Raw genomic sequence first — 15122 nt, 5'->3', positions numbered from 1 at the left:
GAGGCCCAAATGCACTGAGAGAAATGTCCCTTTTAAGCAATGAAATTGAAATACAATTAGGCTTGAGTTCCAACAATTTGAACTCAACTCTTGCTTTGATTGACAAGCATTATTTCTTTAAGTGGAAATGATTTTCTCTTAGTCTCTGTGATGATAGCATTTCCTGATTGCTTTTTATACTGACATACATCCTGGGTAACTCGATATAATTTGATAAGCTTGTGCAACACCTGTTTGGCTTTCGCCCACCCGTTAAGAGTAGGCGATCGAATTAAAATCGGAACCATGAGCCGGATACTATTTCAATCGAACTCCTCAGTTTAAAGGCGCCTACACGTATTGTTGAATAGTTTCCCATGAAACACCTGAGAATTTCATATGCATATGCATAAGTAAATATGTATACCACCTACATATGTATGTATGTACATTCATATGTATACGTACGTATGTATGCGTTGCCAGCATGTAGAACAAGAACACGCCCTTGGCAACCGACTGACTGATAGACTGTTTCACGATGCAATATGCGGCCAAGGCGTCACCTCCTCTGCAATGCTGCGGTTCTTCTTTTTCCTGTGTTGCGGCCATCATGTTTGCTTTGGGTGTTTCATTTTTCTTTTTCTCTTTCCTTTTTGGGCTTATACTCACACACACACACACACACACAGCTACACACAAAAGCAGCGTTGACGTTGTGCTTAAATATCAAAGTACCTTTCCCTATTTATCAAGAGAGAAACTGCCACGGGCAGCAGCTCTCTGACCATGGCAGGTAGTTGCTGGTGGTTTTCTTTCGTATGATGAATGATGTGACGGCTCTGATGGTCCATACCCTCCGTTCAACTCTCGGGCCCCTCTACGCCTCGATGACAATCTTATAATCTTTCTTTTGGGGCCACTTGTTTCTCATTCACAGATCGAATTAGAAGCAAATCGGGATAAGACACGCGCCACCCGCCGCAGCAGCATACAAAACAATATCCTCAGTTAATCTTGTCTAACCTACGACTACTACAGTTAAATACTACCTGAAACAAGAGCTGACCAGAGCAGAGTAAAGCAGAGCAACAGTCAGTACAATGGGGAAGAAGAACTCAAAATTGAAGCAGGACACCATTGATCGTCTTACAACGGACACATACTGTAAGTACTCATCCTATCCTCTATACATACTCGTACATATATCATCTTATGGAATTCTGAGTGAGCCTTGAACTCTCATTCAAGCTCGGCCATAAATTACTATGTAGTAGGACTTATTGTTACACACACTTGAAAGCTATTTTGGCACACTCCAAAACGTGCCGCAGTGCCGCATCTTCCAACCAACCACAGATATAAATTAAATGTAAGTGCAAAGTGCGTAAAGGGAGGATCTAAAAATGTGAGAGCCCCCCATCCACTCTTTCTTAATGGATTACATCATGTATCAAAAACTACTGGATGCAATTTGAAATGCATTGAATTATTTGTTTCCATGAAGGACATGAATAAATTCGGATTGTGTCTTAAAAAAATGGAGGCATTTATTAACACTTTTCGCCCACAACAACACTATGTGGTTATGAAGCGAAACTAGTAAAACTATTAGAAGATACACACCAAAAATAGTTGTGTTAACTTTTGTTTGCACAAGTTCAACAAAGAGCTGGAGAACCAAGTAGAAAGAGAGTTTAAGAATAAAAGTTTTAAGATTTTCCTTGTGTAGAAACTCAATATGTAGTTATATAGTTTTTGTTCACGCCTAATTGTCGGCTCTTTATATTTGGTTTTTCTCTATTTTGGCTAGACATTGCCATTTTTTTGTATCCCAATTTTGCCCTAAGCTATGGATTTGTTGAACCCTTTATTTGTGTGGATGCTCGGCTCTGGCTTTGTGTGTGTGTGTGTTTGTGGTGTGTTGGGACTTTCCACATGCCCAGCAATAAGGTTATTTTTTATGTCAATTTTCTTAGACCGCTTTGGGGAGTATTTCGTTTAGATTGTGGGTCATACAATTTTATATTTTCTAATAGTTGCACATGGCAAAAGTTTTGTCTCTGCCAGCAAAAATACGAAACTACCCAAGCCCAACTCTTGCCTCATTGCGTTTCGATTGCAGTTTAAGCTGGGCGAGTTTCGTTTTATATTGTTTATTGCCTGAAGTGAGCACCGCCCTCCCATCCTCCCCCAAAGTAGACTATGGTTATTGCAATTTCACTTTAATGTTGGTCCAAAGTGTTCGTCTGAATGGCAAGAAAGTTTCCTGCATATAATGGAAGTTATTATAGTTTATTATATATATTATGGAATAGCGGATAGAACTTTGCCAATTTGAATAAAGAGAGAGGCAGGGGAAAAGAGAGAGAGAAAGAAATCTTTAACAATTTTGTTAATGAAGCAAAAGGACAAAGAGCTAATGCAGATTCCCTTTCTTTTTGGTTTAGTTTTTGAGAAATCGAAGACTTATGTATGTACTTGGTGATTGGAAACATTTAATGGCTTCGATTTTACTTACTTAAACTTTATCAGACAAGTATTTTGACGGAATCAATGCTGTCGATTTAATCGATCTCCTTCTATTAACTTGTTTCTGTTAAACATCTCAAAACTATATCATGATTTGTTTAAGAAACCCATCACACACTTCGTGATACCTTTGCTTATAGCCAAATTACTGAATAATCTGCCCGACTAGATATTAGAGCACATTTTATTTGCAGACAATGGCCTAATTTATGGTCGTATATCCTTAAAGCTTAAAAATAGAAGCTGCTGCTGTCACGTTTTATTAGTTTTTTATTTTTAGTTTTCTGGTGTTCCTTCTTGTTTTTTTCTTCGCGTCTTGTTGATGTGTGGGTTTTGCATGCATTAGAGATGGAGATGGAGTAGAACTAACATGTTGAAATGTGTGCAACATTTGATTACTTTTAGCTACCCTTCAGAACCACCAGCATGCCATCATGCCATATGCCATGGCTTTCATGTCAATTTCTGTTTGTTTTACGCTTCGACAAACATTCATGGAAAATGGCTGTGGCAACGGCAAAGGCAACGGCGACGCGTCGATGGCAACTGTGACTGTGGCTGGCTGGAGCAAATCGCTTATAAAACTAAAATGCAGACAGCGCCCTCGCTTGCCCCTAGACACTCTCCGAAAAAAAAGCAGCCATCTAACCACCCCACATCCCATCGCTCTATCCAATCTTTAGTGTACTCTATTTGCTGTCGCAATGTCATATTGCAATGGCATTTTGAACCACATTCATTTCGCTATGCAAACACATAGACAAATGGTGATTGATAAGGGAGAAACCGAGGGAAGGAAAGAAAGATAGAGGTGGCTAAGAGGAAACGTTATAAGGAATTGGCTTGCCTGGAACTCATCGGGGACCACGATGCAAATGCATTGGCATGCAGTCAGTTGGCTTGGCACTTAAACCTGACTTCAATGTTGAAAATATTATTGGACTTATTGTTTGCTTTCTTGCCACCAAAACCACAAAGAAAGAAATCTTTACATGATGACCAAATTTAGAAGAACAAAATTAAGCCGATGCTGATATACTCTTTAAAAAAAAAGTCATTCTAATCCATTTAGCACCAAGTTGAGATTAAGCAGATTCCATTTGTTGTGAACTGACACAAAGACCTCAAAATATATAACTTACCTTTGAAAGTCTTCGCAAGTATCTGTTGGTTGAAGGGTCCCCTATCTATGATACCCTTTCGATTGTTCAGCATTCTGCACATCTTCATCTCCATTGTCGGTTTTCGCTCCATGGCCCTCTATTCTATTAGTGTTCTGGTCAATGTGTGCGTGTGCACTTAGCTTGGCTTGTCCTGACATTTCGTTTGGCATTTGGCTAGTGGAAATCAAACGTATACACAACAGCAACAAGCCAATAACGATGACAACAAGCAACCACAACAGCAACAAGCATAACAATAACAACACAGTGGTAGAACAGTGGGTCAAATAGTAAATACCATTTCCACCATATTGGCTTTTCTTAGGCCAAATGATTTGCATCTAAAGAAAAAATAGCCATCGGATGGGTAGATTAACTATTATTATGATCTTTAGACTTAACATTTTCATCTAACAATTAGTATGGTTTTGTACCACAGTAACTATGTAAGTGCATTAGCCATCAGTGTCCAAGACCAAGTCCAAGTTCGAGCGAACATTGCACATATTGTAAATAATTTGCTAATGGCATTGCAGGAGGACAACACGCAGCTGGACGCGTCTCTGTTCCCAGAGTTACTTACTTTTGAGACCATTTATTCATTGAGCCATTCAGACAGACAGCCATTTAGAGTCCATTCAGTTGGTTGGTTGGTTAGTTACTCGTCCTCAAAGGACTTTCTGCCATATTTATACAGACAAATTGATAATGTTCGTTGTATTATTATAGCAAGTCAGAAGGCAGGGAGCAAAAATTAAAAAAATTATCAATTGACGTCAAATTATGCAGCTTTGAAATAAACTAAAAATGGTAGGGGAAGAGATTGAATGGTTTGGTGGGGAATCGGAATAACAAATTTTGCTTTTAATAGTGAATCACAGCCGTAAACTGAGAGAGAGAGAGAAAGACAACAAATTGCACTCCTGGAAAATGTGAACCCGTCCCAATCTTTCTCTCATATGGACTTCTCTTCGTCCTCTTCTTGATGCTCATGCCATTTGCCTGTCGTCTGTTGTATGTTCGTGTGAGTGAGTGCATGTGTGTGTGTGTGTGAACTAATTTTAGATATGATCAGTGTGAGTGTTTTATGGCTATGGTAAAGGACCCTAGATACTAACCTCTAACCAACCACAGAGTTGTATATGCTTGTTAGTTACAGCATTAAACTGGTCGACTCTTATACATACCCACCAATGTGGAAGCAAAAACTGTTGCATACTTTGGGGATTCAGTTTTCTTAATTTGCACATCATCTTAAAAATTTAGTTAAAGGAAAAGTTAATGATATATAAATTATTTTCACTTAAAAATTATCCAAAAATAAAATCAACAACAGAATATTTTCATTTTCCATTGAGTTATAGATAATTATTTGTACATTAATCGTAAATATTCTAAGTTAATTAGAAAAGTTTAATTTGGCTTTGTTGATTCTTAATTAATTTGAAGGTGAAAATGTTGGCAACAGAGTAAAGTGTGTAATTGAAGAAAGTTGAAAGTAGTTTAGATGTATGTGTTGTTAGTTTGGCTGAAACGCAAACCTTGATAAGTTAACCAAAATTAAGCCGAAACCGAATTACAAGGACGAAAAAGTTATACACGCACACAAACGCATCGTAAACTCGCCCGCATGCAACTTTGGTTGCTGTTTTTTGTACCCCTTTTACTTGGGGGGGGATTGGGAAAACTTCCCTTGCCATTCATTAATTAGCATGTGGCCACACCCAGCCCAGCCCAGTAAGGACCTTGTCGTGTCGGGGAAAAGTTGAAATTAAATCAGTTTAAAATTAAATTAAATAAATAAAAAAAGGCAAACTCGAAGGCCTTAACCCAAAAAAAAAAAAAAAAAAATGCTTAAATAAATGCTGGGGGCCAAAAACAAAAAGAAATGCAAATAAACATTTAAATCGAAATAATTCTTGGAGAGCAGTGGCCTTTAAGTAGCGCCCTTAGTGTGGACGGGCTATGAACTAATTTGCTTTACGGCTGCCGGCTATGCACACACACACACACACACACGCACACAGAGAGAGACACAAACAGAGATAGCAATGATGGAACAGAGGGAGATAGAGAGAAAAGGGAGCCTTACATATGTATTATTCATGTAGCCGCAGTAAAAGTCGTTTCTCGCCGCTTTTTGGCGTGCGTAGACTTTTAAAAGGCGTTGAGGGACCGATGCGGCGCCTTTTACCATGGATGAGAGGTCTCTGCGGTTGTGGTTCCTTCGCACACACATACACACATACGTTTATATGTATGTCCTGTTGATGCCATCAAACTTGGCTGGCAGCAGGCAGGGTGACTAAAAGATTTTTCAATTTCAAGCTAAACTGGGCTGCAACACCAACCAGAATGATCCCTCCTGCACTTGGTGAACCAGCACACGCACATGGCTTTATAGTCAAAATAAGTTTTAGTTCCATACACACTTAAGTAGATTCTGGTAAAATCTTGGCGAATCGACCTAAATTGCCATGCTTCTGCTTTTGGCGAAATTATGAAGATATCCTTTACGAGAACTTAGCTCACAGATTGCCCATATTCTAGTTCTATATCACCATCATCATCAACATCGTTTCATTTTTCTCTTCTCTCTCTCTCTCGCTGAGTTTGTTTTACTACATTTTCTTTTTCCTTGCCATATTTTTGCGTTTTTGCTGTTTTTCATTTCGAAAAGTGACACACACACGCACTGAGAGGGAGAGAAAGACACGAAAGTGTGGACCCTGCCACGCCTTGGGCTTACCCTTTTTACCATCCGGTTTTGCAACTACTTACTCAAACATTGCGAACATTGCATGCCATGCACGCGCCTCAAAGTATACTATAATTATATAAGTATATTTCTCTATGTTATGTACGTGCAAATGGCATGTGCCAGAACCAGTGCCAGTGCCAGAGCACGAGCTAGTGCCAGTGGCAGTAGCTGGGGCTCCTTTGACTGCGTCTTTGCCTACTGCCAGCTACCTGGTAATTAATTAAATGATTTATTAAATGATGTGCACTTTATGCACTTGGCTTCAGTTCAATTCAAATCAGGGGAACCTATACTATACCTATACTCCCTTCTTCTGCACACTGCAAAAAGGAACCTATACACATTTTTGATAGCATATTACTCATACGCCATGTTATTTTGTTGGCGACCATTCAAGACCAAAAGCCTTCTCTTTATGGTGAACATCATCAATCTTTGGACTGGAAACTTAAGCCAGAACTAAGCCGCCATAACTCAGTAAGGCATAGAGAAAGCGAGATTGAGAGGTTGATGGAGAGAGAGAGAGAGAGAGAGAGAGAGAGAGTCTTTGTCTAAAAGAAAAATGCTAAGTTACACTTTGTGACTGTTAGTGGTGAAGGCCAGTGGGAAATGTTGATGGGAAATTTCCCCAAATAGATAATGATCATAATAATAGCTCTCATGGGGATTTGGCCAACTTACTTATCAGAGGGTTGCAAAGAAATGTTGAAGTCTGCGAAGCAAGTTCAAGTATTAGCTTTAATTATTCTCAACTTTGCAAAGTATGCAAGTAATTTACAGCGTTATTCACCCACACCCACACACACACACACATATACTCCAATAACATATTGATTTTCAATCAATCGAAAGCCTCCCTAGATTAATTAAAATTTTTTATCGTTTCGTTTCAGTCACTGAAAAGGAGATTCGTCAGTGGTAAGCAAACAAATTTTGATTCATAATTCATTCTTTGTTTTTTTTTTGTTCTTTTTTTTTTTGTGTAAATACGTATTTCTTTTTTTTTTTTTAACATCCAATCAAAGTTTGTATATTTAAATTAATAGTTACATATATAGATGTGTCTATTTCATTCTCATTCTCATTCTATCTATATACAAATCTCTCTTTCTGTCTGTCTGTGTGTCTGTGTGTGTGTGTGTGTGCGTGTGTGTGAGTTTAAGTGTGTTCATTTAAACATTTGCTTGTTTTTTAATTAAAATAAATGATAAATGGTGAGAGTGAGAGTAAATATGAGTGAAATATATAATATTTTTAATGACTTATATGTACATATGATGTCTGTATGTATGTACTTAAAAGTAATTAACTTATATACTTATCTCTCTTTATTTTCACCTACATAAAACTATGTGTATTTTCAGACCATCTGTGTCTCCTTTCTTATGTATCAATAAAAATTTTGTACATTTTCTATACATATATACATACATCTATGTATGTCTGTCTATCTTTATTCTATTTAATAATGAAAAGAAATGCTTTAAGACTTCGGTTGACCGATTTGCAGATACCCTTGCATTGTAGTTCCAATTTACCATAAGTCATCGATTAGTTTTATAAGATCAAGAAATTGATTAAGACTTGATAAGGATTCCAGCTATCTTCGATTAAGAAAAGGGTCCTTTCCTATAAAGGCAAACCTCGTAATGACGAATCTACGGAGATTTTCGATCAAATGTAGTATTTTCCGTTGCATATAGATAAAAAGGTTCTTATATCTGCTATCAAAAAACAGGGGAAATACATATATGTATATTTAGCTCATTAGCTGACAAAATACTTTCGTATGGCATTTTAGTTTTCGTTCATTTGCTTGTATTTTACTTTGAAACTAAAAAAGTAGTTAGCCAAACAAAAGTAGAGCTAGAAACAAAAATGTAATTGGTCTTCACATGTATTATAATTAGAAAATGTTTTCTAAACTCTTTCGAAAAGCTATTGGATAGAGCTAGAGTAAGTCGACTCTGCAGGGGTATGAGAAAACATGTTCTCTTGGTTGTGTCTTTTTATCAATTGTGTCAATATTTTCATTTAATCTGTTTCAATTCATTGCAATACTTCTGATGATTTAGTTCTCTTTGTGTGTGTGTGTGTGTGTGTTGTGTTTGTTCTCTTTTGTTTTATTGTTTATTATTTTCTGTGTTATGTTTTTTTTTGTTAAATGATTTCTCGTTAAATTTACCTTGGCTAATCTGTCGTTTCTTTTTTTCTTCCTTCTCTCTCGCTCGCCTTTTGCTGGTTCTCACTTGTCACTCTGTCACTGTCTCTCTCTGTGAACTTTGAACTACTGTTTCAACTGTTTTCAACTTTGACTCTGACACTCTGACATCAACATCAACAATAACAACAACAACAACAAAATATATAAATATATGTATATGAAAAACAAAAAATATAAACAAATCACAACACAAAGGCACAAAGGTTTTCTCAAAGACTGTCCAAATGGTTTGCTCACCGAACAAGTAAGTATCCAAAAACCTATTAAAAAAAATGTTAGCCAATCTAAAAGAAAGAAAGAAAAAAAAAATCCCAAACCACAAACCTTGCAAATTTATATACTTAACCGCAAAAAATAGTTTGGCCAAACAAGAAAAACACCATACATACATACATATGTACATGTGTATGTATTATGCATACATATTTTCAATTTTTTTTTATATTTACATTCCTATTTTTATATTTCATATACGGTTTTTTGTTTTGTGGTTCTGTTTTTTTGTTTTTGTTTGGCTTAACTTTCTCTCCTCTCCTTGGAATTGTGGTTTCAGTTTTTCTTTTCGTTCGTTCGTTTTTGGTTTTTTTTGCGAATTTTATTTGGAATTTATAGCATACTTTTAAGCTGTACACAACTGTACTTCATAAATTTTTACAACTTTCTTTTTTGGTGCTGCTCGTTTGTTTCACTTAAAAATAATAAAAACGAAAAACAAAACGCAAAAATCTCTGGTATTTTTTTCTGTTTTTTTCTTCCTGTTTTGTTTGTTGTTTGTTATCTCAATATAATGCTATTTTATGTGCGTGTATTTCTCTCTCTCTCTCCTCTTTCTCTCTCCCACATATGGTTTGTGCTGACACCTCGCCAAACAACAAATGCGAATCCGTTGTGACTTTAACAACTGCCATCAACCCATCGTGCCCCCTCCTAAATAAAAACAAAAACCACAGGGCTTCATCAAAATTTATAAACAATTCTTTCCGGACGGTGATCCCAGCAAATTTGCATCGTTGGTATTCCGTGTATTTGACGAGAATAATGTAAGTGTATTGCGAAAATTACAGACACTTATTCTAACAATAATCTATTTACTCTTTTGATCCCAGGATGGCGCCATTGAGTTTGAAGAGTTCATCAGGGCCTTGTCCATAACATCGCGTGGCAATTTAGATGAAAAGCTGCACTGTAAGTGAAGAGTTAGGCGAAGCCCCCCCAACCTATATCGAGAATGCTCACCATCTCTCATTCTTTACTTCCTGTAAGATACTGGATACTGAAAGTATATATTTTTGCCTTTTCAGGGGCCTTCCGTCTCTATGATGTGGATAATGATGGCTATATAACACGCGAGGAGATGTACAACATAGTTGATGCAATCTATCAGATGGTGGTACGCAATTGCCTATAGTACAGTGTGATACCCTCTAATTACTTTTTTGTTTAACAGGGTCAACAGCCGCAGACAGAGGACGAGAACACGCCACAGAAGCGTGTGGATAAGATCTTTGATCAAATGGATAAGAATCATGATGATCGTCTAACGCTAGAAGAGTTTCGTGAGGGTAGTAAAGCTGATCCACGTATAGTCCAGGCGTTAAGTTTAGGTGGTGATTAACCGCAAGCCATGTAGTTGCGTTGAAATTCCCGTTTGTCCCAATGTCAGAGATTTGTGTGTTGTGAAAATGAAAGAGAGACACGAATACGCTGAAGCTGAGTGCAAGAGGGAGAGACAGAGAATGACAGAGACAACGAATTCACGCACAATGAACCCTTCATCCATGTGTAGAGATTTATACATAAACATGAAGTGGTTTAATCTATCACAAAGGTTAAGTTTACTTTCACATATAACACACACACACACTCACACACCCACACACACACTCAGACACAAATACTCCGAATCCCTCTTCCACCAACACTAATGCAGCCGCCGCCAAGAACAAAATTCTTAAATGAACATTTGTCTTAAGTGAAATTCCAACTAAATAACTAACATATTCTATATACCTATATACATATACATATAAATATATATGTAGAGTAAATCTGAATAGAAGGAAATTCAATTACAAGCCGCCAGAAAATGTTAATGCCAGAAAACAAAAAACAAAAAAAACTTAACACCAATTTAAATTATAGAAAATGTTTTTTTTTTAATATACATATATTTACCATATACATACATGCATATATATATATATATATATATATATATATGTGAAAATATATTAGAAAAATCGATCATATATGTATATATATGTATATGTATGCATATATTTCGAGCATTTGTTCAATGATGACAATGGGCATTTTTATTGAAATGCTTGGGCAAAATTTATAGTTGGAATTTTTGCAAGAAAACCAAACAAACAAACCAAAAAAAAAAGAGAAATTAAAAAAAGTAAAACTTAAAACTAAACGCCATGCAATCAAGTGTTAAATTAAATCCTATACAATGCTACTATTATACGATAATTATATATATACATATATATATAATAAATTATATATGTATATATATGTTTATACATATTACGCTTAAAAGCTTTCTCAACTCGATTGTTACTAATTAAATTAACTTAACAAATTTCGCCTATTTTAACCCTCCATCGTCCCCATTTATTTCTTGCCTTTTGTGACGAGCAAATGAAAAAACCAAAAACTGTTGATAATCGAAAAACTAGAAAACTATAAAGCGCTTTGCTCACAAATAAAAAACAAAGCAAAAATGAAAACAAAAAGAAATAAACAACAAAACTTTAGAAATAATAATAATATTGATTGAACTAGCAAGTCCCCAAAAGCAAATACTTAACTAATCGTATTCTAAAACTAAGATTGATATATGCTCAACACACTCACACACACACACACACACATGGTTAAATAGAAAGTTAGATCAAAAATCAAGAAAAAGGACACCAAAATGCTTATTGCATGAGGTATGTGGTAGTTGTTATATTGCTTCCCTCCTTTTGACCCAGCACCCTGTCATTCCAAGTTCCATCATTATCCATCATCAGTCACAAGTCATGAGTATGTCTCTTGGTTTGACAGTTTTCCTAGTCGAAATTTCATCCAGTATTATCATGACATTAGTTACGTCATCATAAAAGGATTAGTCTGGTTGGAAATACGAGTTCAGGTTATAGCCCCTAGTCTGGTTAGAATTCTATATGTATCTAACCTAATCCCACCTCACATTTATATACACAGAGATTTACATAAATCCTCTTTCGAATTTTCTGCTATGCATTAGTATAGCCAAGCTACTAATTAGAAAGAAGTTAAAGAGCTTACTAAATTCTCTTATTATCATTAATGATTTGGACTTTTAGTCTATTTGAACTACTTTTCAGTTGATTTCAATCGAGTTTTGGGCTTCCTGAAAACAAAAACTATAGCAATATTGATAGATTGTTGTGACCAGGATGTTAGTGAGTTGACAACACATTACTATATACATATATATACCTATATATTGAGATCGGGCTATTAAACATTTGTCTGAGTATCTCAGAAAATATTTCATATCAGCTAACAGAAGAATCGAAAGCAGCTTTCGACAATCGTTTTCCAAGGGACATATGATCTTCCTCTCATTACCAAAGACATGCATACATATGTACATATATACATATATACATATATATGTGTGCGTGTATGTGTATACCTATATATACAAATACATATTCCATATGCTATACATTACAAATTTGATATGATAACTCTTTTTCTGCATGCCTTATACGATGAACAAACCTAACTACATAAATCTACTCCTATATATGTACATACATGCCAACATATGTATATATACATACATACATATACATACATAGATAACAACAGTTTTTCTATTCAATTTATTTTATGCCTTCTTTACTGCAAATTAGAGCTTGCTAAACTGTTGCCAAACAAAAAAAAAAAAAAACTAAAAGTAAACCTTAAACTAACTGCTAATATACTATATGCCTTAAAAAACCAAAAGATTTAACTAAAATTAATTACGTCTATATATATTCTCCCATATTGCTTAAGACTCCATTACACACACACGCCCACACACGCCCACACACACACACACACACACACAAACACATTACAATCTCTCTATTTAAACGATCTACCCTGACTTTTCTAGGAGATACGCTCCACACTTTCTGATAATCCATTACCATGCACCCTAAAGGATGAAAGGGTAATTTTAAGGAGGCAGAATAAAGAATTTTTGTCCTTGTTCAGTCTTTTTGTCTGTCCGTGCTATCATCCAAACTCTGTTCTTTATATCTACTGAATTCCAATTCCCAAGTTAGGGAAACGTTTTTCAGTCAGAGTAATGAAAGTGAGAGAGACAGCCTATATATGTTGGTCCTTTTAATTGGTGCATGGTATTGCGAAGTCAGATCGACGACTAATTTACTTTATTTCCATTTGAATTGATATTTATTTATTTCAAATGATTTCTTGTCAACTCTTTCTATTGGCTTTATGAACTAAATTAGACTAGAACCGAATTAGCCATCATCTAAATCAACTAAATAGGGCTTAGATTAATCTCTTTTTGTCCATCTATCTCTACGTTTCTCTGTCTTTCTTCTTTCTGCTATCAAAAGAACTTTAAATATCAGCTGATAGCTTTCCAGTTGCATATTTCTCGTGCAGTTAATTGTTTATTATTATTTTGGTTTTCCTTTTTCGCCGTTGCTTTTGGTTTTCTTTTTCGTTTTATTGTGTGTGTGTGTTTCTTTTTAGATTTTTGTTGACATCGATTATCATTACTTTTTGGATCACTCCTCTTCGTATGTGTATCTTCTCCCACTCCATTTTTGTGTTTCCTTCTTCAACAAACAAAAAAATCTAATCACCATGCTAAAATAATTTCTATTTTATATGTGGTTCAGCTTTATTAAACAAACAAAACCCAAGGAGCATAAAAAATAATATTAAAAAAAAAGATGAATATGTAATTAAAAGAAAAGCAAAGAAACATGTAAAGGTATCACCGATTTTTCTATATTCTATTTACATACTATACCTATATATATATATACACACGAATTTGAATTTTTTTTTCTCATAAGCTTTTGCACTTAATATTAATTAAATAGTCTTTAAACAATTAAATGCTGAAAGCGTTGCTCATCTCATTTTAACAATTAGCTGGTTCAAACAAATTTACACTTTATTTTCTCTCAATCCCAGAAAACGAATAGTAAAAAGAAGGAGAAAAGTAAACAATTCTTCACTAAAGTTAATTCATCAAAAGTTTAAACAAACCAAAAAGAAAAACAAAATATATATACTACATATGCGAATTGCACATTAAATGATAATATTAAATGAAAATGTTTGCATGCCTTTTTATCCTCACCGAAAAAAAATCAAATCTTCTGCAAAAAAAACAACATTATATCAATTAAATGACAAAGAATATCGATATATACATATATATGTATATACACAATATACACACACATCACATACACACACGAACCCACAACAAAAATGTCTACAACAACAAATTTAGAAAAAAAAGGACAACAACTGCAGCAACAATCAAGTTTTTTGCGCTTCTTACACTTGAAAAGAAAAAAAAAACCTTATAAAAAATAATAACAATTAAAACCAAAAGAAGAAGAAAAAAAGTATTGTAAATACCAAAAAAAAAAAAAAAAAAAAACTAGCAGCTAAGCAAACTAATACAAATCATGAATCGAGGCTTAACTCGGCTGGGCCGATATTTCTATACACTTTGTATCGATGCCAAGCAAATTTGAATCCAAAGAAACTTTCCTTCCTTTCAAACTTGAAAGTTTGTTAAAGGAAAACCCCCAATTGCTTTCTGTTTTTTGTCATAGACGGTTCTAGAATTTCCTTCTTAAAGTGTCGTCGAACAATCAATGATCTAACCCAGATCATTCTCCCTAAGTAAGAGCATAAACTAAACTCTTAGACTTCACTTTGCAACTTAATTTTAAAACTAAACGCAATTCCCTTGGTCTGTTTAATCAAAAGTAAAGTAATTCTCGATTTTGTACTAAGTGTATAGAAGCCTAGTTAAAGCCAAATTTTCAATTTTATTTAAACAAAAAAAGCTACTACCTACTGAAACATAATCGAAAACTTTTCGTTTTTTTTCCCATATATACATATAGATATGTATTATTATGAAAATCGATAAATGAAATGATGAAAAGAATTCAATCATAAGCAATATTTAATTTAGCATTAAAATGCATTAAGTAAAAAATGTTTATTATTATTAAAGTAAATTAAATTCAAAAAAGAAAAACAACAACAACTAGAATCTATTGAATCTATAAAAAAAACAATTTCTAATGGGGATCGTTCTAGGAACTAGACAAGAAATGGATTAGTTATATAGGGAAAGTAAGGATTGGCCAAGTGATCTAAGAAAACCTTTCTTATGACGTCAAACTATAGATCATTGAACACA

General features: G+C 34.8%; 1 protein-coding gene across 9 annotated transcripts in view; it reads left to right on the top strand.

Moving 5' to 3' along the window:
* The window catches only part of Frq2 (Frequenin 2), a 32072-nt gene extending 17619 nt beyond the window's left edge, over positions 1 to 14453 (top strand). For 8 of the 9 annotated variants that reach the window (XM_068302882.1, XM_068302880.1, XM_068302883.1 and 5 more), the window contains 7 exons: positions 920 to 1146; positions 7329 to 7353; positions 8855 to 8903; positions 9610 to 9699; positions 9766 to 9844; positions 9961 to 10049; positions 10107 to 14453. In XM_068302882.1, coding sequence (XP_068158983.1) covers positions 1083 to 1146; positions 7329 to 7353; positions 8855 to 8903; positions 9610 to 9699; positions 9766 to 9844; positions 9961 to 10049; positions 10107 to 10274 — 564 coding nt within the window. In that variant the 5' untranslated portion in view covers positions 920 to 1082 and the 3' untranslated portion in view covers positions 10275 to 14453. The remainder of the gene's footprint in view (positions 1 to 919; positions 1147 to 7328; positions 7354 to 8854; positions 8904 to 9609; positions 9700 to 9765; positions 9845 to 9960; positions 10050 to 10106) is intronic. The other variant, XM_068302884.1, reaches the window with a different exon arrangement.
* The last annotated feature ends 669 nt before the right edge of the window (positions 14454 to 15122 follow it).

Source organism: Drosophila tropicalis, unplaced genomic scaffold (genome assembly GCF_018151085.1).
Source record: "Drosophila tropicalis isolate 14030-0801.00 unplaced genomic scaffold, ASM1815108v1 contig_158, whole genome shotgun sequence".
Lineage (NCBI taxonomy): Eukaryota > Metazoa > Arthropoda > Insecta > Diptera > Drosophilidae > Drosophila > Drosophila tropicalis.
The sequence above is the reverse complement of the archived record's forward strand: the minus strand, read 5'-3'. Positions and strand labels throughout refer to the sequence as shown.